This window comes from Hypomesus nipponensis, chromosome 5, assembly GCF_054491055.1.
Source record: "Hypomesus nipponensis isolate SF chromosome 5, ASM5449105v1, whole genome shotgun sequence".
Lineage (NCBI taxonomy): Eukaryota > Metazoa > Chordata > Actinopteri > Osmeriformes > Osmeridae > Hypomesus > Hypomesus nipponensis.
The window spans coordinates 9,874,035-9,899,749 of NC_140365.1; the positions used below are offsets into that span (position 1 = coordinate 9,874,035).

Here is a 25,715-nt window from a genome sequence, read left to right on the forward strand (position 1 = left end):
ACGGTTCGAATGCACGCATATATGCTCTCCTCGGATGGTCATGCCAAGAACAAATAAACACAAAATCAGATGTCTCGTGTTTGTCCAAAACTAAATTTAATCTGCCTGGGGAGGGAGGGAGGGAGGGAGGGTGGGGGGGTGTTATCAAAGACACCGTTTCAAACAGGCTCAGGCCCATAGCAGTCTGTAACATAGACATGAACTGGAGGGAACAGACCCTCAATGACATTTCCATTGAGACAGAGACCATTTTCTCTACCTGACCCCGGCCCGCAAGAACCAACTGCGATCTTATACAGTACATCAAGCTCTACTCCTTGAGTCATGATACGGTCCCCATCCTCCATTTTGTTCATTCTTCTTACGAAAGAAAAAAAAAAGACGTACAGTATTAATGATGACAGAAACCTCATGGCGCATAAGCTATGCGTTCATAAAAATAAATGAAACAATTGCCCGAATTGAATAATTCATTGCTGAGTGAAAGAATCTTTGGGGAACACCCTTGCATATTCCTTTTTTTTTTTTAAGGCAGCATAGCCAGGTTATCGCTTTCCTTGTGCTGCTATCATGCTATACAAACACAGTACCGTTACAGGACATCCAACGATTTCTAGTCCCTTAGACCTGCATTAGCTCTGTATTCTTCCTGATAATTATGTTCTGGTTGTCCAGAGACATCGTGGGATATGCACCAACCAACCCCTCATTGGCCAGTCACAGAACACCCTTTGCTTTCCAAGAGAAAAGGGAAGAACATTGATATCACGTCAGTCTTTGACGTCGCTGAAACGTGGATGCGAATTCCACGTCACGTTGCTCGGAGCGTCGAGTGTCACATCTGGGGGAGCGCGCGACCGGGTCAGAACAGGTTTGGGTAAAACCTCAGGCCCTCCACGGAGTCGTCCCGGCACAGGTGTCCCATTTTCTCTGCCAGCAACAACCTGGGGCCGTGTGAGAGAGAGAGACAGAGAGAGAGAGAGAGAAACAAACAAGGAGGAGGACAATGAAAAGGAAGGAGACAGAAAGAGAGGAAGAAAGCAAGGACAAACGTTGTATTGCCTGTTGCACCGTGCCGAGATCCTGTTGTGTTGCAAACAGGCCGCGCAAAAAAAAAAAAAAAACATGTTGCACTTGAGATACAAGGTTGCTATTGTTGCACGGTCTGATCAGAAGAATCATGTACGACTGAATTTGTTATTGTTGCACTGCGTCTGGTTCACAGGCTCTAACCATTAAGTCAACACAACTTTAAAATGCTAATGGTTGCCACAACAGTAATCTGGCAGAGCAACCTTTCCTTTTCAAACCCAAACAGTCGTAGCTACCTCTCTTTGGACAGCAGAACAGAGAGACCCAGAAGCTTGGCAAACTCCTCCGCCGTCAGCGAGCCCTTGTCAGACACCTGCGAGACAGCAAACAGGGAGGGAGACAGAGAGAGAGTGAGAGAAAGAAAGGCAGCATGTCCACACAGTAACATGAACGCAGTGGGACGTGCAGTCGGCTAGAGGGCCAAGTGCAGGTCCCGGGGGGATTAGAACCTACACTGTCGAGCGCTGACGCGATCATCTCCTCTTCACTGTGGGACTGGAGCTGCACCACCATCACCCCGCTGTCGAACACACGCAGCCTGTCACGGTCGGAGGGAAAGAGAGAGAGAGAGGGGGAGGGAGGGAGAGAGAGAGAGGGGGAGGGAGAATGGGAAATAAGAGAAGAAAAGGTAGTTATATTAATATGCTTATACAGTGGGATGGCCTCAGAGTTGAACTTTTGAGTCAACATAGAAAGACACAAACACACACAAACACACACACACACACACACACGCACACAGAGGGCTAGGCAGTGGTCAGTTTTAGAGGCACTTGGACTTGGTAGGCGGTGGAAACAGGCAGTGTTTTCTTTTGAAACTCTGGGAAGTGACAGGAAGTGACACGGCCACATAGGGCGGACACAACCTCCAACAACAGGAAGTCAGACAGGAAGAGCCTGGCCGATTCCCTCCTGGCTCACACGCCCATGCGCGCACAGACACACACACACACTGAGAAACCTACCTCAGTGGAAGCTTGAGTGACTCAAACATCTTACATGCGTTCACCAAATCTTCTGGGGATAACAACTAGGACACAGAAAGAGAAAGAGAGAGAGAGAGAGAGAGAGAGAGAGAGAGAAAGATGAAGGGTGGAGAAAGAGTTGGGCGGTGGAGAGAGAGAGACGGGCAGTGGAGAGCGAGAGACAGGGAGTGGAGAGGGAGTAGGAGGGTGGTGAGAGAGAGAGAGATGTGGGGAGGAGAGGTTGGAGAAAGACAATAAAAGGACATTCGTTAAAGACTACAAAGGAACACGCAGACACGACACAGACAGCCTTTAGAGAAGACGACTCGGCGTACGACAGCAGATGGACCAGTCCCTCTCGCTTTAACTTCGCTCTCTCCCCTTCAGACGAGGGCCTCAGATACAATTAACCGGCGCTTGCTCATTTGACAGGTCTGCTTCATGTGCATCCTGCTAGCCTGCTAGCCTGCGCGTGCCTGAGTCCTCACCTCCATGCCACGCGCTCTGTTGACGAGACAGTACACCTCCGTCATAGCCATCATGCCTCCCCGCTCCTGATGAAGGGTGAAGGGGGAGCGAGAGACGGAGAGGCAGAAAGAGAGGGAGAGAGGGTGAGAGCGAGACAGAAAGAAAGGGAGCGAGGGACAGAGAGACAGACAAAAGTGAGAGAGTGATCGAAAGAGAGAGGTTGGTCAAGTGTGAGAGACACAAGACAGCCTAAATGAGATCAAACGATCATGACGTGTGCCACACACACACACACCTCCAGGGGGGTCTGCAGGATGTCTCCCAGCTGTTTGGCCAACTGCATGTGGTAGTGCGTGCCCGAGCCATGGGTTTCCCTGGTAACAGGGTCGGCAATACCCATGCTCAGTAGGTACGACTTGAAGCGGATCGTCTGTGAGGGAAGAGGACAGCGCAGCATTCTCCGTGAGATGACGAGTTAGCATGTTAGCTCGGCTAGCCGACACCGTTCGGGATCCCTGTCACGTTCTCAGGTGAAAGAATGAGCGTGCATGCGACACGTGTGTTTCCTTAAGAATACAGTTTGCCTAGTCCAGCGTGGATTAGATCTATCATGTTTGGAAAGCACACAGCTTACAAACACCACAGGGGGTCAAGAAGACAAGAACGCACACGCACGCACACGCACGCACGCACTGAGCCAGCAGCTTTTAACCCCTTGCACACAAACTCTAGACACCTTCGTTGGACAACAATGCAAAGTACAGTAAACATAACTGAAAATAAAGATGGACGTTTGCGAGGAGAAAATATGTTTCTCAAGGGACCTTGAAGGCGTACAGTAAGGGGGTGGGTACTGTAGTCTAAAGTCCTCCTCAATCCCAGAAAGCCTATTAAGTGCAGGAGTATTATGGTAAGAACTGGAAGATCACATGGGTGCTTTCAGACCAACAGCCTATCTAAAGCCCCCGAGGGCCAACCTGATGAGGCAACTCTGTTACCCATACTCAGAAATTTGCATGTCTGGAAAGGCTGAGTTTCCAATCCCATGCGTGTATGGTATGTCTGTGTTCTATGCCTATACAAACCTCATCCTCGGTAATGTCTCCTTGCTTCTCTTTGATTTTGTTGGCAATGGATCGAGACAGCTCCACCATCTCTTTTGCCTACAGGGAAAGAACACACACACACACTGAAACACGCCGAGTCACAGCCATGATGGCACTGGGGTGAACTGCAGGGTCTGAAATTGGAGCTGCTGTTCATACAGTACTAGCACATGCGTTTAGCGGGGAAATATCATTGATGAGTCTTTCAGTACCTTCACCATGAGCTTACTGAGGTCCTCAAAGGCCTGAGAAAAGAGGGACGGAGCGAGGGAGAGAGAGAGAGAGAGAGAGAGAGAGAGAGAGAGAGAGAGAGAGAGATAGAGAAACTAAGTATAAGTACATGCTGGATAACAGACAAAAAACAAACCCTAACCACAGATATCATTTAAAAGGCCAGCCCTCCCTGTGCTCCAGGCAGCGGTGAAACCACACATATTTCAGGGGCTTCAGCCTCGGGCTGAGCCCACCGAGCCAGCCAGCACGGCCGGCGCTCACTCGCCTGCATGGCTGCCAGGAAATATGAATTGAATTCTTTGAAAGGCTCGACAGGACTTTGATCCTTCTAGTACGTTTGCGGCGGCACGCAGGCACCCCACGCGGGGCGCCCTCGGGGGGGGCTGGAGCGCACGCTAAAAACCAGGAAGCCAGGACCAAGGGGGGGGGGGGGGGGCGGTACAGCGTCATGCTGTCTACTGGCAGAGCAGCCCCCACCCCCACAACCCACCCCAAGGTGCTGATAGAAGAGCTTCACAACACGCAAGCTGGCGATATATCGACGCCCACGTCCCTTCCCCCCCAACACACTCTTTCAGTCTATATCTGTGTGTGTGTGTGTGTCACCTCAGAGATGTTTTTGTCTGTCTCTTTCCTCTTCTCTTCTATCTTCCTCTCGATGCCGACAATTCCCACCGCGCGGGTCCTTCCTGCCTGCTGCCACCACAGAAGAAGAAGGGGGAGGGAGAGACACAGTCAGAACATGGCTGGCACAAATGCACAAAACCCAGGATACAAAAGTACGGGTCTGAAACACATGACTGAAAAAAGGATTGACTCAATTAAGTCAATGTTCCAAACTGCATCACCAAATGTACTCGTGTCTATTGTGCCTAGTTCATCCCTCAAAACCCAGCTATTTCTGTGATTGAATTAATGTATAGGAGGCGGTTTCTAGTGCCAAAAGCGCCATCATGTGGATGAAAGTTGCATTACAGGCTGTCACAGAAAAACATTCGCAGTCACAGAACAATACTAACATTCAACCATGACATGGTTTGTCAAACCTATTTAAGCAAAATATTGCTTTGTCACAATATCACAGCACGCAAAAAAAAGTAGCCTGGTAGTTCTAAGCCGTTACAGAGGAAAACCAGAGTCTCATTGGCTGAGTCTGCTCTGTGACCTCTGACCTGAGATCCCGTTGCTGTGGGGATGGGCTGTGACACAGGTGTGCTCTCCCATCTCTTCCGGGTCATCTCCTCAGTCAGTCTCCTGTTGAACTACAGAAAGAGCCACACGGGGAGATAGGAAATGAGTTCCGCCCCCATTCACATGTAAGCGTACAGGAGATGCTATGATCCACAAGAGAAGTCCAACAAGCGCATAGTAAGTACAGCAGATCATTGAAAACAGGAAATGCACATGGAATGCACGCGATGATCTGAAACACACATACTGAACGTGATAGGAGGCTGAGCCATATGGCGACACAGAGATATCCCTCTCACACTGTGACCACGTATCACCTCGATCTGTCCGTGTTCTTTGAAGGAAAGCTTGATGAAGGAGAACTTGCTCTTCTGGTAGGGTCCTGGCTCCTTCTTGGGTGAGGCTGCGTGCAGGTGGATGACTATCTTTGCACTGGGGATTTCAAGACGGACACTTAGCACATTCGGTGAAATCAACGTGACTCCACTGTAGTAACATGCATGGCAGGTGTATTAGCAGGAGCAGTGCACCCAGATGTCGTTGTTTGACACCGCCGTCACATTTCTGTGAGGTTAGACAGCCGCATGGCAATCACCTTTTTCCTATTCCGGCAGCTTGTTCCTCAAAGAAGATGATCTGGGACAAGGGTATGGATATGCAACACTCCTATGCAGAAAAAAACACCCAGAACGTTGAAATACAACCGCTGTGCGCAGCGTTAACAAATAGATCACATTATCGAAATATTGTCACCTACATGATTTTTGGAGTCTCTCCAGATTAATTGATGAGTGGTGAGAATAGCCACTCCGACATCCATCTTGGCCTGGGATTTTTTTTTTTAGTATGAAATAATAGGCTTTGAGGTGAAATGCTTCTTAAATGCCAAGCAGACATAATTTCGCGAGTAGCTATTGTTGTTGCCACTTCCAAAACAGTAGCACTGCCTGACATAAGCTAGCAGAGCTTTAAACGTCTGGCCTACCTACCTTATCGTCTCCGTCATAGAGTTTGACACCTCGTTGTTGGATTACCAACGTTTCGTTCATTTCCAGGAGGCCATTTGACCACGTGAATCTATCCATTGTATTGGTCCAATGATTGACTACAACCAATATATTTTGCTAGAACCAGCCCATAAAAGACAAATAAGTTGCTACTAGTACAGTAGGAACGACAGTCTTCATGTCTGTTTACTTCCTGACGAGTGTTCAAACAGGAGCCTGTATGGGCTATCCTACTGCCTGAACAAATATGGTCACTTATTTCACTTTTATTAAAGAAATAGTGTACATGTACCAAAAAATGTCAATAAACTCTGAAAATACTCTCATGGATAGCACTACAATAATTTTTTTCATCAAGCAAAAGTTCCACTTTTAACCATGCTTCGCCCATGGTTGGATGGGTCCTAACAAAGGAAGTTTTCCAGCCTGCTGTGCCGCTGGGAGCTGTCAATTGTGTGTGTTAGCTAGTCTACACGAAACTAGCTTGAAAAAGAAGTAGCTAGTTTGTGCACTTTAATATGTGGACCTAGCTAGTTTGTGGTGGTATTTTTATGACTTTACTGCAATATGAATTGGGAGACAGTGAGTTAAGATCATTTTATATAACTATACATTAATTCTAGTCAGTTTTGTTCGTTATTGTGACACAGTTAGCTCTAGCTGGCTAGCTTGTTGTCAGACTAGCTAGACTAGCTGTTAGCCAATTTAGCTATACTAGCTATCAAGTTGCAGATCTTATGCTATCAGTTTCTTTATATTAGCCACAGCTATTTTCATTGCGAGGCATTATCATTGCAAGCTACTTCGGTGAACCCACCAATGATGATCTGAAGTCCACTTTACAGTAAATCTTACTGTAAACTGCAATTTTACGAGTTAGCTAGCTCGCTCGCTAGCTATTAATATTCCAGCGAGGCTTCCTTCAGACCTCAAACATGGACAAGAAATCATTTGACATCGTCTTGGACGAAATCAGAAAGGTGAGTGAACAGATCAAGGTACTAAATGATAGCCTATCCTTGTGTTGATAAACGGCTGCATGAACGCTTCAAACTACTGTTGAAATGTTTTTTCAGTGTGTCCTGACGGACCAGCGGGTAAAGGCGATAGAGCAGGTGCACGGCTATTTCTCCAGCGAACAGGTAGCTAAACGTTGTTTATGGTCCGTTATCTCAACTCCCTAATGACGTTTGCATATGAATCGCAATCAAAGCGGCAGTGTGACTTTTTTTTCTCCAGCAGATGTGGATTCTTGAATGTGTATTTGCATATGAATGAGCAGCGAAAGTGAAGGTGTGAAATGTGGTACTCACTGTCCCCCGCAGGTGATGGACATACTGAAATACTTCTCGTGGGCAGAGCCGCAGATCAAGGCAGTAAAAGCTTTGCAACATGTGAGAATAAACTATTCTTAAACTCTTAAACATCCCCACGGGGTATAGCTTAGTAGGGAAGGGTATTAGTTCAGTGACCGCAGAGCTCACAGGTTCAAATGCCCCAATGCTGTGCGTGGCTTTGGATGAAGGCGTTATATAAACAAATGAATGAAACGTTATTCAATCAGTAATTAGGTGGTTCTGACTGCCTGCTTTCCCCAACGTCTGTCATATCTTTACAGAAAATGGTTGCCATCCCCACAACAAAAGTTGCAAACATCTTGAACTGTTTCACCTTCTCCAAGGACAGACTGGTGGTTCTGGAGTTGATAGCTCTGTGAGTACATCTAGGCTACAACTGTGTCAAATCCCACCCTGTGACCTTCATTGCTTTTGAGCATGACAACCCGATTGCTCGAGTGAGAAAGGGACACGGCAGGCGACATTATGTCGGTCCAGACTGTTGACTGCCAAGTGTTGACCCGGTTCACAGAAACATCGCTGATGCACAGAATTACCGTCCTGTGGAGGACCTGTTCCGCATCCACCTGTCTGAGAAGAAACGAGCCCGCCGCATCCTGGAGCAGGTGGGATCTCACGCACACACACACACACACACACATGAAAACCACCTGTCAATATTACAATGTCCAGGATGTCAGAGGATCTGAGTGTGGCTGTTTGGGCAGGTGTGCAAAGTGGGCTGCAAGGCTCCTGTGGCGATGATCTCATCCTGTGGAATGGTCCCAGGAAACCCCTACCCTAAAGGAAAGCCCAGCCAAGTGACCGGAACATTCCCAGTGAGTATCAGTAAACCCCCCCACACCACACACACACCCTACCTCGACCCCATATCACACACACACACACCCTACCTCACCCCCCACTCCAAACACCACACACACCCCCCAGCCCCACACACACACCCCCACCTCACACCACAAACACACCCCAGCCCCACACACCCCTCTCCTCACCCACAGCCCACCCCACACACCCCTTCCCCCCCACCCCACAATTACCCCACACACACACCCCAACCAACACCCCCCCCCCCCCCCCCCCCGCAGACCCCTTCCCCTCTCCACACACACACACCCCAATCCCCCCCCCGGCTCTGCTTTAATTCTTTGAAGAGAGCTGCCCTCGCGCCACCATTCGTATCAGAAGTCACTAATCACGCTTGCCTCTGGTCTGTCTGCGCTTCAAGGGAACTCCCCCTGTGAAGAAGGAAGGAGAGGAGGGCGCTGCAAACATGGAGGGAAAGGGGATCGCCGCCCGCATCACCGGACCGTTTAAACCGGTAAAGAGCCTGTCCTTTCGCGACCTCACACTAGGAGGCGCTCAGCTGATACGGGCAGCTGCTTCAAGCTCCATTCTCGAAAACCTGCGTAGAAACGTTGTCTGCCTTGTGACATTATTGACAAGTGGATTAGTTTGTAACTGTACTCGTTGACTAGTATACTTACCAGAGCGTCAGGTAGTCGCTTAGTCAAAATATTATGACTGGTAAATGAGAAGTTTTTCAATGTTCTTTAATGGCCCAGGTTTACCTTGGAACTTGATCCTGATGTTTTTAATGGTCACCTCTATTTTGCCCCCTCCCCCAGTCGCCGTCATCCTACAACCCCCACCGGCCCGTGCCCTACCCCATCCCACCCTGCCGACCCCACGCCACCATCGCACCAAGTAAGACCCCCCCGCCGCCCTGAACCGCGACACTCGAACACACCTCGACACTGCGGCCTCACCACAGACCTCAAGCGCCAATGACCGTTCTTAACTGTGTGGATTTGAAGTGCACATGGGAATAGACTTTCAAGTCACGGCAATAGTATGAGAGGGACACTCAGGAATGGGCGTGTTAGACAAGTGTGTGTGTGTGTGCGCGCGCGCGTGTGTGTGTGTGTGTGGTGGGCACCGTTAACGTTTGCCACTGCCACCCAGGTGCGTACAACAATGCTGGCCTGGTGTCTGTGGGAGGGGTGATAACGGCCAACGTTCCCCCTCCGCCCTACAGCGCCACCCCCAGAGCAGCAGGTACAACACGCTGGAGACCTGTGTGTGTGTGTGTGTGTGAGTGTGTGTGTGTGTGCGCGGGAGTGCGTGGACACATTTCTAAGCTTGTTGCCTAACCACCTGGCATGCTGCTTACCTGTGCTTTTGAGGGAATGCGGGAACTCGAATGAGCATTAGGACTTGGCTAGATCAGGGGCGTGTCCAGACATTTTTGATAGGGGTGGCACCAGGGGTGGCCCGCCTCTGACTGGGCATACAGCCAATCATATTTTAATATATTGGGGTGGCCAATCAGATTTCAAGGGTGGCCCGTGCCACCCTAGGCCACTCCCTGAACACGCCACTGGGCTAGATGTGGAACTAGAATCAGCACTAGAGCTAGAATTAGAACTATGTCTGGGACTCAGAAGTTAGCACTAGGACTTGATGCATAACTATAAATAATACTAGAACTATATTTGGGACTCAAATTAGCACTAGGACTTGATACAGAACTAGAATTAGTACTAGAGATACATGCAGAACTATAATTAGTACTGGAACTATGTTTGAAACTGGAATTAGTTGTAGAACTAGATGTGGAAGTAGAAATAGTACTAGAGCTAGGACAGGAAGTAGAATTAGTATTCTAGAGCTGCATTCTTCTTGTGCACCTGGAAGAGAGAGGTGTTGGTGGCCGTGGTCTCAACCTTGTTTCACAACCTCAGTCTGCCTGTCTTGAGCTGTACACCTGGAGGGGAATCACTGTCACTAACTCCTGAGTTAGAATCTGGCACCAATCATAATTCGATTGATTTCCACTGATTTGCCTCAATTCCGTCTTTATGTGCAGGCTTCTGACATGGCTTGTGCTTGTAGAGGCTTTCTCAACACGCTAGTTCACTGCATCAGAAATGAGTTAACTGGTTATTAATCCTGCGGCTGGCTGCTTGCTGCCACCATAACCCCAACTCTCTCTCTCTCTCTCTCTCTCTCTCTCTCTCTCTCTCTCTCTCTCTCCCTCTCTCTCTCTCCCCTCTCTCTCTCTCTCTCCCCCTCTCTCTGTATATCTCTTTCTCTCCCCCTCTCTCTCTCTCTCTCTCTCTCTCTCTCTCTCTGCCCCTCTCTCTCTCTCTCTTTCTCTCTGCCCCTCTCTCTCTCTCTTCTCTCTCTCTTTTCTCTCTCTCCCTCTCTCTGTCTATCTCTGTATATCTCTTTCTCTCCCTTTCTCTCTCTTTCTGTCTCTCTGTCTACTTCTGTATCTCTGTCGATCTCTGCCTGCACTCTGTTATTTTTACTGTTCTGTTCCGTCTCTGGTGTGAATGGGCTCGTGCTCCCTGGGTGTGTGGGGGCCCCCGGGGGGGGGCGTGTCTGAGGGCAGCGATGCAGCTCCTCCCCCTGACGATCAGCACAGCCCCCTCCGGGTGTTTGAGTTCCCCTCCCGTCCACCCGTGGTCTGCCACTGACCCCTGTCTCTCTGTCGTCCCCGTCTCCAGCCTACGCCAAGCCGCCCCCCCACCAGAACGCCACCCCCGGAGTCAACAGCACGCCCCTCCCCTCCCCCCGCGGCGCCGCCCCCTCCACCCCGGTGCCGGCCCAGCCCTCGGCCGGCCACCCGCCCCTGGCCGCGCCCATCACCCCGGTCTTCCCCGGCATGGTGCCCTCGCAGACCCACGGGAGCCCCTCCGTCATCAAAGGGGGGCCCGTGCCCCCCGCGGCGGCCGCCTCCCCCCACGTCCCCCCGAGCCCCGGGCCCGCCGCCTCGTCCGTCATCAAAGCCCACACCCCGTCCAACACCCCCTGCGGGACCCCCGGACCCCACCCCGGGGGTTTCTCCCCCTTCCACGGAGGGGCCTCCCGGTCGGGCACCCCGACCTCCAGGAACCCGCCGGACCCCCTGGGGCCGCCACAGTACAAGGGCTTCCCCCAGCCCTCCGACCCCCAGGCAGGGCCACCCTTCCCTGGCATGCCCTCCCAGCAGGGGAACCCTCCTGGGTCAGTGATCCGCAGCTACACCCCCTCTGGACGCTCCACTCCCGTCATGCCCTCCTCCTCTACCCCCGGACCAAACTCGAAACCCTCCCCAACCCTGTCCACCCAGGCCCAGGCCCAGGCCCAAGCCCAGGCCCAAGCCCAGGCCCAGGCCCAAGCCCAGGCCCAAGCCCAGGCCCAGGCCCAAGCCCAGGCTGCATTGGGTCAGGCGGGGGCTTTCTACAGCGAGCAGCACCGCGCCACCCTCACCAGGCACGGAGGCGGCAGTGGCAGCAACAGCCCGGTCCCTTCCGCCTTCATGGGGACGTCCCGCTCCGGCACTCCCTCCCTCAGCTCCCTGGTGATGCCCGGCTCAGCGCAGGCCGCCCTGGCCCGCTCCCTGGGCCTCGCCCACCCCTCCGGATCCCCCCAGGCCTCCCTCCCCAGCCCCGCCGCCATGGCCGGCCTCCAGGTCCTCTCCTCCAGCCCGGCCCCCTCCCACTACCCCGGCCTCTCCCCCTTCTCCTCGCTCCCGTCTGCCACCGTCCCCTCCTCCATGGCTCCCACCACCAGCCTGGGCAGCCACCCCCAGACCTCCGTCTACCCAGGCCTCGGCCCCGGCATGGCCCCAGGAGGAGGCTCTCCTTTCGGGTTGGGCCTCACCACCTCGCCCTCCATGTTCCCCGGCCTGCCTCCCGGCTCGGGCCCGGCCTTCCCCGGTTTCGGGGGCTCTGGTGGGCCTGGGGCGGGGAGCCCCGTGCTGTCCTCCTTCATGGGGCTCCAGGGAGCTTCTGCGTCGTCCGTGGCGACGGTGGCGCCGCTGCAGGCGGCGGCTGCGGCGGCAGCGGCTGCGGCGGGTGTCCCCTCTTCCTCCCCCGTGCTGCCGGGATTCGCCTCCGCCTTCAGCTCCAACTTCCAGCCAGGGTAAGTGTGTGTGTGTTTCTGTCTCTGCGTGTGTCTTTCTGTGTGTGTGTGTGTGTGGAGGTGTCATTCATCTTTTCTTTTATGGCCATCCTCTTTCGAAACCAGGCGGTCTAATGGCAAAACCGAGCCGTAGACCTTTTCCAGCCTCTTGCACAACAGCCGTGGCATCGCTCGACAAGTCATGGAAACGTCCTCAATCCTTTTGACGGTTATCTTTCTCCGCCTGTGGAAAATCAGTCACATTTTATCTGTGTGGCCAAGCAAGATGCATGTCTTGCGACATGACTCACTGTGGCCCCGCACTCTACTTTTATAGCATCCTCGTGTCCCTCTCCCAGAGCCAAAGTCCAGCTAGCGTTTAAACATGTCTGCACACCTCGAAGGGGAGATCGACAGTGTGTGCTCTCCCTGCCGGATTAGCTCGAGGTGTTCCACCTCTTTCACACAGAGAGCCTGGGCTTTCCCCACAAATACTTCTGGGTCCATGTCCGGGCTGAATTGAAACTTCTGGTTCTCACCGGGATGAATATAACCGGTGCAGTGCCCGGTTGAGTGAGATACTTGAGTGTTTTGGGACATGGGTCGGGTCTCTTGAGTGTTTCCTGCCTGCGTGGACGGATGGGAGCGGCCACACGTGGCGGTCAATGCGTTAGTTTGTTTATTTGTCTGCTTGACCCTTGCGTTATCTTCGGGTCATTCTGACCCAAAGTCATTGGGACCCACCGTCGTTTGCAACAACTTTACCGCATACAAAAACAAAGTGAAACATTTTCTTTTAACCGTTGGGCTGTCTCAGACCCCCCACATTGCGAAGGTTAAAAGAACATTATTTGTATTTGCTTTTGCATTGGGTAAAATTGAGTAAACACAACGACGGTTCGTTATGAACCTTTTGGTCATGTGACCCGAAGATAGCACAAGGGTTAATATGTTTATTTTACACTCCTGGCTGAATTGCCGCACTGGCCCCCGTTTTCGAGATTGAGACACGCAGGAATTCCTGCCTTTTATAGTAAGACACTGTTGGTCTCCCTCCCTGGGTTATGTAGGGCTATCTAAATGGTATACCCCAAAGTCAGAAGAGCAGTCAAGTCATAGATAATAAATCAATAGCTTTATTAAGTGTTTTATCAAACAGAATATGCAGGCATCGACTCAAATATGACAAACAGCGGTGCCCTTTACAGCTACACAGCAGGTGCATGCAGTCAAGCGGCCTTTATTAGCCAAACAAAGAGAGTGGAAATCCAGAGCCCTGAATGGCGGTGTTATCTCAGGGTAAAGTACACCACGTAGAAAGGCTCCACAGTCTGTTTACACTTGAGTAAGACCTTGGAGACGCACAACGCACGCTCCATAGAAGACACAGAAGTTGACACTCGGCGTGTGCGTGTGTGTGTGTCTGTCGGACTTTGGACGGTTACCGAACGACCGCGAAGGTGTTTCACAGTGAGGTATGAGGAAAACCAGTCGGAGGATGGGGCGTGCTGAACAAGTGTGTGTGTGTGTGTGTCAGGTTGACCAGCGGGCTGCAGCCTCCAGGAGGAGGGGGCTTCCCAGGGCTGCTGTCCTTCGCAGGGATGCCCGCCTTCTCCCCCTCTGCCTCTCCCGCCACCCTGTCCGGCCTCCACAACTCTGCCATGCAGTCAGCCCTGCTGCAGGTATACACACACGACACACACACACACACACAGCAGAACACAAGAGCACCCACCCCTTCCCACTATAATAAAAACAAAAAAACGTAAGCACGCATTTACACACACACACACACACACACACACACACACACACACACACACACACACACACACACACACTGAACACTGCCCAGGTCCAACACACACACTCATTGGCGCTCACCCTGTCATTGTCACACACACACACACACACACACACTGAACACTGCCCAGGTTCTACACACACACTCATTGTCGCTCACACTGTCATTGTCACACACACACACACACACACACACATTGAACACTGCCCAGGTCCTACACACACACTCATTGTCGCTCACACTGTCATTGTCACACACGCACACACTCACACTGTCACCGTCAGAGAGAAGCTGAACTCCAGTTGCTCCTGTGTTCCAGGGTCACCCTGCCTCTGCCCTGGACAGCTACGCTCCTCAACCCAACGGTTTCTCCAACTACCCTCCCGGACCCGGAAACCCCTTCAACCCCCTGCAGCCAGGCCTCCACCACCAGCTGGGCTGGCAGTGAACACACACACACACACACACACAGGAGGAAACCTAAACCTAGACACTCACACACACTGTACTAAGACTCATACAGACACATACAGACTCACGCCGACTTGACTCGACATCATCATGCGCACACACGCTCCATCACACCCCGATACACAGTCAGATCGTAGACACTCAGAGCGGGGGAATAGCCCCTCGGACGTGAAAGGTCTGACTTCTTGAAGCCAGGCGGACTGGTTGAGAGGACAGATGAGCCGCGCGGTCATCGCTTGCTTCCCGCTGACCACACCAAGCAATGTGGGCGTGGACCAAGAGTCGATTTGACTTGTTTTTAATAAGACGTCGGGCATGAAATGAGTTCCCGTAGAGGAAGCTCATGTGAAGAATCCATTCTGTATGCCGTGCTGAACACTACCGTTCACAAGTTCACTCAGAAATTCCTTGTTTTCCCTGAATACATACATGAAATGAGTTCAAAAAGGAAATATAGCTAAATGAACAGGATATGTAGTCATTGACAAGGTTAGAGTCATGATAGTAATAATTGTGTCCTTCAAAGTTTGCTTTTGTCAAGGAGTCCTCCATTTTCAGCAGTTGTAGCCCGACTGTACCCACCCTTCACTGTATCCACCCCCCACTGTACCCACCCTCCATTGTATCCACCCTCCATTGTATCCACCCTTCACTGTACCCACCCCCCACTGTACCCACCCTTCACTGTACCCACCCTCCACTGTACCCTCCCTCCACTGTACCCACCCCCCACTGTACCCACCCTCCACTGTGCCCACCCTCCACTGTACCCTCCCTCCACTGTACCCACCCTCCACTGTACCCACCCTCCACTGTGCCCACCCTCCACTGTACCCACCCTTCACTGTACCCACCCCCCACTGTACCCACCCTCCACTGTACCCACCCTCCACTGTGCCCACCCTCCACTGTACCCTCCCTCCACTGTACCCACCCTCCACTGTACCCATCCCCCACTGTATCCACCCTCCACTGTACCCACCCTCCACTGTGCCCACCCTTCACTGTATCCACCCTCCACTGTACCCACCCTCCACTGTGCCCACCCTTCACTGTACCCACCCTCCACTGTACCCATCCCCCACTGTATCCACCCTCCACTGTACCCACCCTCCACTGTACCCACCCTCCACTGTACCCACCCCCCACTGTACCCACCCTCCACTGTACCCACCCTCCACTGTACCCATCCCCCACTGTACCCATCCCCCACTGTATCCACCCTCCACTGTACCCACCCTTCACTGTATCCACCCTCCACTGTACCCACCCTCCACTGTGCCCACCCTTCACTGTACCCACCCTCCACTGTACCCATCCCCCACTGTATCCACCCTCCACTGTACCCTCCCTCCACTGTATCCACCCTCCACTGTACCCTCCCTCCACTGTACCCACCCTCCACTGTACCCACCCTCCACTGTACCCATCCCCCACTGTATCCACCCTCCACTGTACCCACCCTCCACTGTGCCCACCCTTCACTGTATCCACCCTCCACTGTACACACCCTCCACTGTGCCCACCCTTCACTGTACCCACCCTCCACTGTACCCATCCCCCACTGTACCCACCCTCCACTGTACCCACCCTCCACTGTACCCACCCTCCACTGTACCCACCCTCCACTGTGCCCTCCCTCCACTGTACCCACCCTCCACTGTGCCCTCCCTTCACTGTACCCACCCTCCACTATGCCCCCACCAAATCCCCCACGGGCTCTCTGTGTGTCTCCACCATGCTCGACAGAGGGCGTCAAGCACTCCTCCAGCATCTTGTCATCTTGGTCCGCGTCTCAACGATGTCGTTCTCTGTGACACCTCCGACCTGGATCCCACCCATTTCCTCTGACCAAGAATGGGTTTCAGAAGACCCAGTCTTTCTGGTCATTTTGAGCCTGTCATGGCACCCACGATTGCTGCTGATCTAAATATTCGTTTTAGCAGTTTTCATCGGTGTTAACATAATTGCAGAAGGGTTGTCTCATGATCTGTGATGTGTGAACACAGCTCTGATGGTTCTGATAATGGGCCTCTATGTGAAATGACATTCCAAAGAATGTCATGGGGGGGGGGGCTACTGGAAGAAACTTGTAAAATGTAACTTTTGTGCGTGTATTTGCTTTGTTTTCTAAATGTTTATTTGTAGCACATTCTGAGCCATGAACTGTCGTTTCTGCAATGGACGTAGAACGTGCGTGTTTGTAACAGTGTGCAAACAGTGTGAGAGAGAACCTGTGTTCCAACAACCGTGCGTGCGTGTGTGTGTGCACATTTGACGTTGTTAGTAGTTTTGTCAACGATGCAAAATGGAAACAGGTTTCTTGAAGATGAATTGTGGCCAGAACGGCAACTTGAAAATGGACGTGCAGCATGTTCAGTCAGTGTATTTCAGCGACACTCCAATGTACATGACTGAAAACAAATGGGTTGACTATCACAAACAAAAATGAGACCAGTCGCTGACACGGGTATCCTCTTACTGTTGGTTTATCCTTGATCTGTAATAAAAATATACTGTTTTTTCGTAGAGTTTCCGATTTGATTGTTAGTGTGTGCCAGTTTATCTTAGAACACACGCACAGACTTGACCTCTCCCTCCTTGCTCCCCCTTTCTTTCCAAAGTAGAATATTTTCCTCTCCTTATCACCCTGTTAATATTCAGGGTGTGTCTGAGCAGTAGTGAGTATTCATGTTAGCGTGTTTACATTTAGCACATGACTATTTTATCTGCTCCCTCTGATGACATCACAGTGGTTTTACCACCGATAACTGTCATGGAATCCTTGGCACGTAAGAAAAGTAAAGGTTGCCCTTTCATCTTGTGTGACAAACACGTGACATGCGCTTCCAACTGACGAGATCACACCGCAAGTCGTGCTGTCAAAAAGAAGCTTTGTCTCACTCTAGGGTTACTTCCACTTTCTGAGGAAAATGTTTACATGTCAAAGGAAAGTTCCATGAAACATGACAAAACTAAGCACAAACATACAGTATGTTTGCACACCAGTCCAGTGTGCCTTGCTCTCTGTCTCAAGTCTGGAAAGCTAAACATTGGATAGGGTCGTGTTGTCACGAGTTTCCTACCGAAAAAAATAAATAAAATACAATATCTCAGCCTTATCCAACAGCATGTCCCAGGTTACCTAATTATGACTCTTTACTATCCCGTGACCACTCTTGCTTCACAATAAAAGTCTGATAATGATCTACTACAAAGCCACACCCCCTTTGGCCAAGCCTATGGCTGTAACTGTATTTAAAAAAACTTGGCTCCACAGACCTCATACACTCCCCCCAACACACACAGGTACACTCGTAGGAGGAAGTGCCGACACAACACATGGAAATGGAGAGCGAAATGGAGAGCCAGAAGAGACATGTTATTAGCACGGATGATCTGATAGGTACGTTTTTACAACCAAAAATGTTTTTCCCTCCTTTTGTTTCTCATCCTTTCTCTCTCTCTCTCTCTCTCTCTCTCTCTCTCTCTGTCTTTCTATCTCAGTTCACTTCATTTTATTTCTGCCTTACTCTCCCTTCCTCAGTCACTCTCTGTCTTTGTCTCTCTCAGTTGTCTGTTCGGTCCATGACTGCTGTCAGGGTCGTGCCTCTGTCTATCTCCTCCCAGCTGTGTGGATGGAGAGAGAGAGAGAAACAATATGTTTGAAAGATTAAACGTTGAAATGATGCAGGGAACCACAGGGCTGGCTTGATTCAATTATGGAGGCCACCTGTTCTCAACTGGCGTCCTTGTCATGGAGACGGGAACTACAATGACTCAGCTCCGAACATGTGATCTTGTGTGTGAGCTTGTGACTGTGTGTGTGTGTGTGTGTGTCTGCGCGCAGGCATGTTTTGTAATCTATAATCATCGTTGTGTAGGGGGCAGCATCAGGTTACAGTGGCTGGTATTTGGTCGACTGATGTCAATTTTTGTTGTTGTCATGACAACCGTCAGGGGCATGCAGAAGCAGAAATGTCCAAAGGCATCCGTCCCATTGCATGTGCAAGCAAACATGTACATGATACCCATGTGCTCGAGTTGGCTCTATGTACACATCATTTACATCGAAATGACAGAATAGCGAGATACCTGAGCACCTGGAAAAACACCGCGATCACAGTGGAGGGACTGAACAGGTGCCTTTAACATGGAGCAGTAGGGGGATCATGTGACATGCCCTGTCTCCCATTGTACATGAGTAAACAACCTTCTACGCTCCGTGGTGATTCACTTTATTGCCCTCGGGACCTCATATGTGTGTGTGTGCATGTATGTGTGTTCAGCTGTTCAAAGGTGTGTGTGGCTTTCCATTCAGTACAGGTGTATGCCTATTTGTGTGTGTGTGTGTGTGTAGCAAACAGCATGTTTCTTAGACAATATCTCCGGGTCAGGTTTCAGGGTAATGCGCCCATCCATCAATCAAGGAGTCAATACTGTGGACATGTACCAATGTCATCATTAGCAGAATGGAGGTCTGCCACTGATCCATGCTGTCACGCTTCCAATATCATTTGATTTATTCAATTTGATTATATGACGTCGTTGTTCTCTTGTTTTATTCCCCCACACTCTTTATCACTGCCGTTTTGACATCTCATTCATTGACTCTCTCCCTCTCCAACCTCTCTCTCTCTCTCAGCTGATAGGACTGGTTCTCAAGGATGTTGCGGCTGGCTTCTGGTCATCCTTTCTGGCCTGTTTGTCCTCCTCACGTTCCCCGTCTCCATCTTCATGTGTGTCAAGGTGAGGTGTGGTTCTCAGTCACTCACCCTAACCAGGTGCCACTCCCCTGTGAGTTATCACGATTTTCAACAACTTTCCTCTGGGTCACAGATTGTTCAAGAGTATGAGCGCGCCGTCATCTTCAGACTGGGCCGCATTACAGACAAAAAGGCAAAGGGACCCGGTAAGACAAATCAAACGCCCCTCAATGACGTCTGAGTACTGTTATGTAGTTGATTTCTGTTGTGAACTTTACACGTGCATGCATGCATGCATGCACACACACAGTCACACACAAACACACACACACACACAGAACAGGAGGAAGTAAGACCTTCACACTTCCTCTCATCTCCAGGTATCTTCTTCGTGCTTCCCTGTACTGACTCGTTCATCAAAGTGGACTTGAGGACCATTTCATTCGACATCCCACCTCAGGAGGTAAAACCAGCAGCCACACTTTAACCCTGCACAGCTTCCTCCCTACCGGATCGACTCAAAGTGTCTCTCCGACAAAATCGGCAATATCTCAAAACATTTCCTTTCTCGTTGTATCCGAGGTGAGCCGGTGAAAGAATGTTATCTGATAGCATTCGCGCACAGACGCACACACGCAAAGAAAAGTTGGAGGTCAAACGCGAGTCAAATGCTTTATGTCGTTTGATAATATCTCTCTCTCCTCCTCCCTGCCCCTGAATATAGTAGAAATACTAGAAAATGACGTCATTCACAGCAACAACTCTGTTGTTTCCATCTCTTTCTCACACCCACACTCTCTTTCTCTCCCTCTCTCATGCTCTCTTTGCCTCTGACCGCCCCCCCCCCCCCCCCCCCCCTTCGCCCTCTCTTTCTCTCCCGCTCTGTCGTAGATCCTCACCAAGGATTCCGTGACCGTGTCTGTGGATGGCGTGGTGTACTTCCGGGTCAACGACCCCATCTCCTCAGTGGCCAACGTGACCAACGCCGACTACTCCACCCGCCTGCTGGCCCAGACCACCCTCAGGAACGTCCTGGGAACCAAGAACCTAGCCGAGGTTCTGTCGGACCGAGAGGGCATCTCTCACAGCATGCAGGTATAAAGCAGTGGGACATCGACGTGGCCGAAACAATCAATGGACTTTCACTTTGGAGGCTTTAATCGTGGATGACATTGGCTGAAGGCCGCCTCCTAGTGGACATGATTGTCACGATTTAAAGGAAAGTAATACAGTATGTGAGAGAACCTTTGGACGGAGGAAGGTGACCAAGCAAAAAAGAAAGAGGTAGTGAAATGAAAAGGTGTAGAGGGATGATGAAAGAAGGGGGTGAAGGTGGTGAGGTGTAAATGAGGAAAAAACTGCGAGGGATGAGAAGAGGGACAACCCTGCTTGCTTCCCTGGGGAAGGAGTTGACCTCTCCAGAGAGTCCTCGTAGGCCAACCAGACAATTGGTACCTCATGGAAAACAACCTATTCTCGAAGCAACAAAGCCCTCGAGAGTGTATGTTGAGCATGCTGTTAATTGTACAGGATAATGGCGACTGTTAGTTGGTAGTCTTGCCATCTCTGTGCTTGACCAAAACTCTTGACGAGGGATTAGAATAAACAGGATCTATTTAACACACATGATGTATTATTAACATTTTAATATCATTTTTACTAAAGCGACGTACAAATAACATGCTGTCGACTGCATTATCAGCACAAACCAGTGGCAGGAAGCGGGATTGTCAGAGAGACGTCCTCTTTGACTTCCTGTTCCCTTCCTGCATCGCAGAGAACGAACAGTGCAGGAAGTGTGTGTGTCAGGTGTGTCGGCTGTGCGGCTAACGCGCTAACCCCTCCCCTCCCTCCGCAGTCCACGCTGGATGTGGCCACAGACGTGTGGGGGATCAAGGTGGAGCGCGTGGAGATCAAGGACGTGAAGCTGCCTCACCAGCTGCAGAGAGCCATGGCGGCCGAGGCGGAGGCGTCCCGCGAGGCCAGGGCCAAGGTACCCGCGCAGACAGGGCAGCAAGCGCCAAAACAAGCGCGCTCATTTGCTTCGATTGGCAGACACGGAAGCGTTTGATCCCGCACGCATACGCAGATATGAAAATACATTAAAAATGCCTGCGAGCGTGCGGTACAAATGCACACGCACGCACTTGCGCACAAAATGTCTACTCATGTCTCCTGTAGTGTCGAACTGCCTTTTTTTTTCCCAATCCTGGTCCTTGTGGTCCACTGCCTTGTATGTTTGAGACCCATTCGTTTGAGCCAGGCATATTGGAAGAGGGAAACATCTAAGACACACATGGAGAGCAAACAGTGTTGTGAACCTGTTGGGCATGGGGCTCCATCCCTCACCTGCCTCCTGTGTGTGTGTGTGTCTACCTGCAGGTGATCGCCGCGGAGGGAGAGATGAACGCGTCTCGCGCCCTGAAGGAGGCCTCCCTGGTGATCTCCGAGTCCCCCTCCGCCCTCCAGCTGCGCTACCTGCAGACCCTCAGCACCATCGCCGCCGAGAAGAACTCCACCATCATCTTCCCCGTGCCCATGGACATTATCAGCCACTTCATGAAGAAGTGAGGTCATCAACCTGCGCCCCGCCGGCTCTTCAGATTAGTCTTGGCGCTCGTCAGGAATCCCAAACCCTTTTACTTCTTCCTTGTGCATGTACGGACCTCTTTTGATGACCTCGGAGAGCCGTGGGCATAGCACCGTTTCCTCAACCAACATAAATACGTAGAACCTGTGACTCCAATGTTTGTGGTTTTATTCTGTGACTAAATAGTGTTTTGTACAAGTTCTCTATGAAATGCTCATTGTGTAATCAAGTGCTATTTCTCAACACCTCATGCAATGCATTTGCTGTTTACCGTTTGATTGCCATCCCGCATGAGTAAGGTTGAAATGACTATGAAATTACAAAATGTGACCTCAAATAATAAGAAATAAACTCAGGGATGGGTAACCCTGAAATGTAAGAATGAATGTACAGAACATATACATGCGCTTCATAATGGTCAAGTTTGAAAGGTTCAATAGTTTCTATTTAATTAAATACATAACAGTTATTTTTCTAATTGACTTGTTTTGATACTCCAATATAATAAACCACCGTTTGGAAATCAAGTGACATTACGTTTTCTTCATGATCTTGTACAAACCTGAAAGCTCAATGAAAAGTCTCTACAGAAACTTTAATAACATACTTTCAAACCGTAACAACTTCTCACTGAAACCCAATCTTTAGTTTGGCATGAGACAGGTGGACATACCATATGAATAAGCAGAGGCATCACACATATGTGCTTTGTACAGGAGTCATTTCAAATACATTTCAGGCCATTTCAGATAGCAGGTAAACATTTATTATGGCCAAATCAATCAATTAGGCTGAATCATTTGTTGGACATGGGTCATTCTTGGGTAGATGATTTCGTGGTTTATTGATTATAGGGCAGGTAGGCAGGCATGTGGGGTATCCAGTGGTCAGGAAGAAAGGCCTAGGTTTGGGCTGTGTTATCTGTGCAGCAGAAACGTGTCCTGAACTAGTCTCGGTTGGAAAGGTAATCTGTCACCACTTTATGGCTCTTACCATGACAGTCAAACAAATCTGCTCCCAATCTTTGAAATGGTCTGTCTGGCGAAGGGTACGTCTTGAGTCGCTCTGCTTGCTGCTTAGGTCTATAGGTCAAGATAATTTTGCACAAGGCCATAGTGTGGCCAATGTCTTGGTTCATTCTTGGCCAATACATGACCTCACGTGCTCTGCGTTTACACTTCTCTTCCCCCAAGAGCCCTTCAAGTATCTTTCTTTGCATGTCTTTGCGCATGGAAGATGGAATTACGATTTTATTACTCTTGAACACTATGTCATCGACGACTGACAACTCAGTTCTGTATGTCCAGTAGTCTTGAACTTGTAGTGGACAGTCGCGACGGTGGCGCCGCTGCAGGCGGCGGCTGCGGCGGCAGCGGCTGCGGCGGGTGTCCCCTCCTCCTCCCCCGTGCTGCCGGGATTCGCCTCCGCCTTCAGCTCCAACTTCCAGCCAGGGTAAGTGTGTGTGTGTTTCTGTCTCTGCGTGTGTCTTTCTGTGTGTGTGTGTGTGGAGGTGTCATTCATCTTTTCTTTTATGGCCATCCTCTTTCGAAACCAGGCGGTCTAATGGCAAAACCGAGCCGTAGACCTTTTCCAGCCTCTTGCACAACAGCCGTGGCATCGCTCGACAAGTCATGGAAACGTCCTCAATCCTTTTGACGGTTATCTTTCTCCGCCTGTGGAAAATCAGTCACATTTTATCTGTGTGGCCAAGCAAGATGCATGTCTTGCGACATGACTCACTGTGGCCCCGCACTCTACTTTTATAGCATCCTCGTGTCCCTCTCCCAGAGCCAAAGTCCAGCTAGCGTTTAAACATGTCTGCACACCTCGAAGGGGAGATCGACAGTGTGTGCTCTCCCTGCCGGATTAGCTCGAGGTGTTCCACCTCTTTCACACAGAGAGCCTGGGCTTTCCCCACAAATACTTCTGGGTCCATGTCCGGGCTGAATTGAAACTTCTGGTTCTCACCGGGATGAATATAACCGGTGCAGTGCCCGGTTGAGTGAGATACTTGAGTGTTTTGGGACATGGGGCGGGTCTCTTGAGTGTTTCCTGCCTGCGTGGACGGATGGGAGCGGCCACACGTGGCGGTCAATGCGTTAGTTTGTTTATTTGTCTGCTTGACCCTTGCGTTATCTTCGGGTCATTCTGACCCAAAGTCATTGGGACCCACCGTCGTTTGCAACAACTTTACCGCATACAAAAACAAAGTGAAACATTTTCTTTTAACCGTTGGGCTGTCTCAGACCCCCCACATTGCGAAGGTTAAAATAAAATTATTTGTATTTGCTTTTGTATTGGGTAAAATTGAGTAAACACAACGATGGTTCGTTATGAACCTTTTGGTCATGTGACCCCGAAGGCAGCACAAGGGTTAATATGTTTATTTTACACTCCTGGCTGAATTGCCGCACTGGCCCCCGTTTTCGAGATTGAGACACGCAGGAATTCCTGCCTTTTATAGTAAGACAGTGTTGGTCTCCCTCCCTGGGTTATGTAGGGCTATCTAAATGGTATACCCCAAAGTCAGAAGAGCAGTCAAGTCATAGATAATAAATCAATAGCTTTATTAAGTGTTTTATCAAACAGAATATGCAGGCATCGACTCTAATATGACAAACAGCGGTGCCCTTTACAGCTACACAGCAGGTGCATGCAGTCAAGCGGCCTTTATTAGCCAAACAAAGAGAGTGGAAATCCAGAGCCCTGAATGGCGGTGTTATCTCAGGGTAAAGTACACCAGGTAGAAAGGCTCCACAGTCTGTTTACACTTGAGTAAGACCTTGGAGACGCACAACGCACGCCCCATAGAAGACACAGAAGTTGACACTCGGCGTGCGTGTGCGTGCGTGTGTGTCTGTCGGACTTTGGACGGTTACCGAACGACCGCGAAGGTGTTTCACAGTGAGGTATGAGGAAAACCAGTCGGAGGATGGGGCGTGCTGAACAAGTGTGTGTGTGTGTGTGTGTGTGTGTCAGGTTGACCAGCGGGCTGCAGCCTCCAGGAGGAGGGGGCTTCCCAGGGCTGCTGTCCTTCGCAGGGATGCCCGCCTTCTCCCCCTCTGCCTCTCCCGCCACCCTGTCCGGCCTCCACAACTCTGCCATGCAGTCAGCCCTGCTGCAGGTATACACACACGACACACACACACACACACACAGCAGAACACAAGAGCACCCACCCCTTCCCACTATAATAAAAACAAAAAAACGTAAGCACGCATTTACACACACACACACACACACACACTGAACACTGCCCAGGTCCAACACACACACTCATTGTCGCTCACCCTGTCATTGTCACACACACACACACACACACACACACACTGAACACTGCCCAGGTTCTACACACACACTCATTGTCGCTCACACTGTCATTGTCACACACACACACACACACACACACTGAACACTGCCCAGGTCCTACACACACACTCATTGTCGCTCACACTGTCATTGTCACACACGCACACACTCACACTGTCACCGTCAGAGAGAAGCTGAACTCCAGTTGCTCCTGTGTTCCAGGGTCACCCTGCCTCTGCCCTGGACAGCTACGCTCCTCAACCCAACGGTTTCTCCAACTACCCTCCCGGACCCGGAAACCCCTTCAACCCCCTGCAGCCAGGCCTCCACCACCAGCTGGGCTGGCAGTGAACACACACACACACACACACACACAGGAGGAAACCTAAACCTAGACACTCACACACACTGTACTAAGACTCATACAGACACATACAGACTCGCGCCGACTTGACTCGACATCATCATGCGCACACACGCTCCATCACACCCCGATACACAGTCAGATCGTAGACACTCAGAGC

At 50.7% G+C, this 25,715-nt stretch overlaps 3 protein-coding genes across 5 annotated transcripts; 2 read left to right on the forward strand and 1 right to left on the reverse strand.

Moving 5' to 3' along the window:
- Positions 1 to 115: 115 nt before the first annotated feature.
- Positions 116 to 6,268, reverse strand: vps36 (vacuolar protein sorting 36 homolog). Of its 2 annotated transcripts, none has more exons than XM_084698097.1 (14): positions 6,046 to 6,268; positions 5,814 to 5,882; positions 5,652 to 5,722; positions 5,374 to 5,488; positions 5,038 to 5,127; positions 4,472 to 4,558; positions 3,844 to 3,876; positions 3,611 to 3,688; positions 2,821 to 2,955; positions 2,546 to 2,611; positions 2,058 to 2,122; positions 1,546 to 1,630; positions 1,329 to 1,405; positions 116 to 944 (listed from the first exon to the last, which is right to left on the reverse strand). In XM_084698097.1, the coding sequence occupies exons 1-14, from the start codon at positions 6,139 to 6,141 to the stop codon at positions 863 to 865; spliced, it is 1,149 nt and encodes a 382-aa protein (XP_084554223.1). In that variant the 5' UTR covers positions 6,142 to 6,268; the 3' UTR covers positions 116 to 862. The 2 variants fall into 2 exon arrangements, with proteins under 2 accessions (XP_084554223.1, XP_084554222.1); XM_084698096.1 differs by having other exon boundaries at positions 4,472 to 4,561.
- On the forward strand, positions 5,915 to 15,482 carry proser1 (proline and serine rich 1). Of its 2 annotated transcripts, XM_084698093.1 has the most exons (12): positions 5,915 to 7,043; positions 7,140 to 7,205; positions 7,389 to 7,457; positions 7,682 to 7,776; positions 7,933 to 8,026; positions 8,129 to 8,239; positions 8,650 to 8,742; positions 9,050 to 9,128; positions 9,387 to 9,479; positions 10,934 to 12,332; positions 13,849 to 13,993; positions 14,435 to 15,482. In XM_084698093.1, the coding sequence occupies exons 1-12, from the start codon at positions 6,999 to 7,001 to the stop codon at positions 14,561 to 14,563; spliced, it is 2,418 nt and encodes an 805-aa protein (XP_084554219.1). In that variant the 5' UTR covers positions 5,915 to 6,998; the 3' UTR covers positions 14,564 to 15,482. The 2 variants fall into 2 exon arrangements, with proteins under 2 accessions (XP_084554219.1, XP_084554220.1); XM_084698094.1 differs by lacking the exon at positions 9,387 to 9,479.
- Positions 15,483 to 17,874: 2,392 nt separating this feature from the next.
- On the forward strand, positions 17,875 to 22,409 carry stoml3b (stomatin (EPB72)-like 3b). The gene is made up of 7 exons (XM_084698826.1): positions 17,875 to 17,992; positions 19,232 to 19,335; positions 19,426 to 19,498; positions 19,673 to 19,755; positions 20,184 to 20,387; positions 21,151 to 21,285; positions 21,675 to 22,409. The coding sequence occupies exons 1-7, from the start codon at positions 17,929 to 17,931 to the stop codon at positions 21,861 to 21,863; spliced, it is 852 nt and encodes a 283-aa protein (XP_084554952.1). The 5' UTR covers positions 17,875 to 17,928; the 3' UTR covers positions 21,864 to 22,409.
- The last annotated feature ends 3,306 nt before the right edge of the window (positions 22,410 to 25,715 follow it).

Excerpts from the sequence above, each read along its gene's own strand:
- vps36 (XM_084698096.1), bottom strand. The coding sequence starts at position 6,141 with ATGGATAGATTCACGTGGTCAAATGGCCTCCTGGAAATGAACGAAACG. Across the intron at positions 3,877-4,471 it reads CAGACAAAAACATCTCTGAG|GCCTTTGAGGACCTCAGTAA; the intron begins GTGACACACACA and ends CTCTTTTCTCAG. Across the intron at positions 1,631-2,057 it reads TCACTCAAGCTTCCACTGAG|GCTGCGTGTGTTCGACAGCG; the intron begins GTAGGTTTCTCA and ends CGACCGTGACAG.
- proser1 (XM_084698093.1), top strand. The coding sequence starts at position 6,999 with ATGGACAAGAAATCATTTGACATCGTCTTGGACGAAATCAGAAAG. Across the intron at positions 8,027-8,128 it reads CCCGCCGCATCCTGGAGCAG|GTGTGCAAAGTGGGCTGCAA; the intron begins GTGGGATCTCAC and ends CTGTTTGGGCAG. Across the intron at positions 8,743-9,049 it reads TCACCGGACCGTTTAAACCG|TCGCCGTCATCCTACAACCC; the intron begins GTAAAGAGCCTG and ends CCCCTCCCCCAG.
- stoml3b (XM_084698826.1), top strand. The coding sequence starts at position 17,929 with ATGGAAATGGAGAGCGAAATGGAGAGCCAGAAGAGACATGTTATTAGC. Across the intron at positions 19,499-19,672 it reads CAAAAAGGCAAAGGGACCCG|GTATCTTCTTCGTGCTTCCC; the intron begins GTAAGACAAATC and ends TCTCATCTCCAG. Across the intron at positions 21,286-21,674 it reads CCCGCGAGGCCAGGGCCAAG|GTGATCGCCGCGGAGGGAGA; the intron begins GTACCCGCGCAG and ends GTCTACCTGCAG.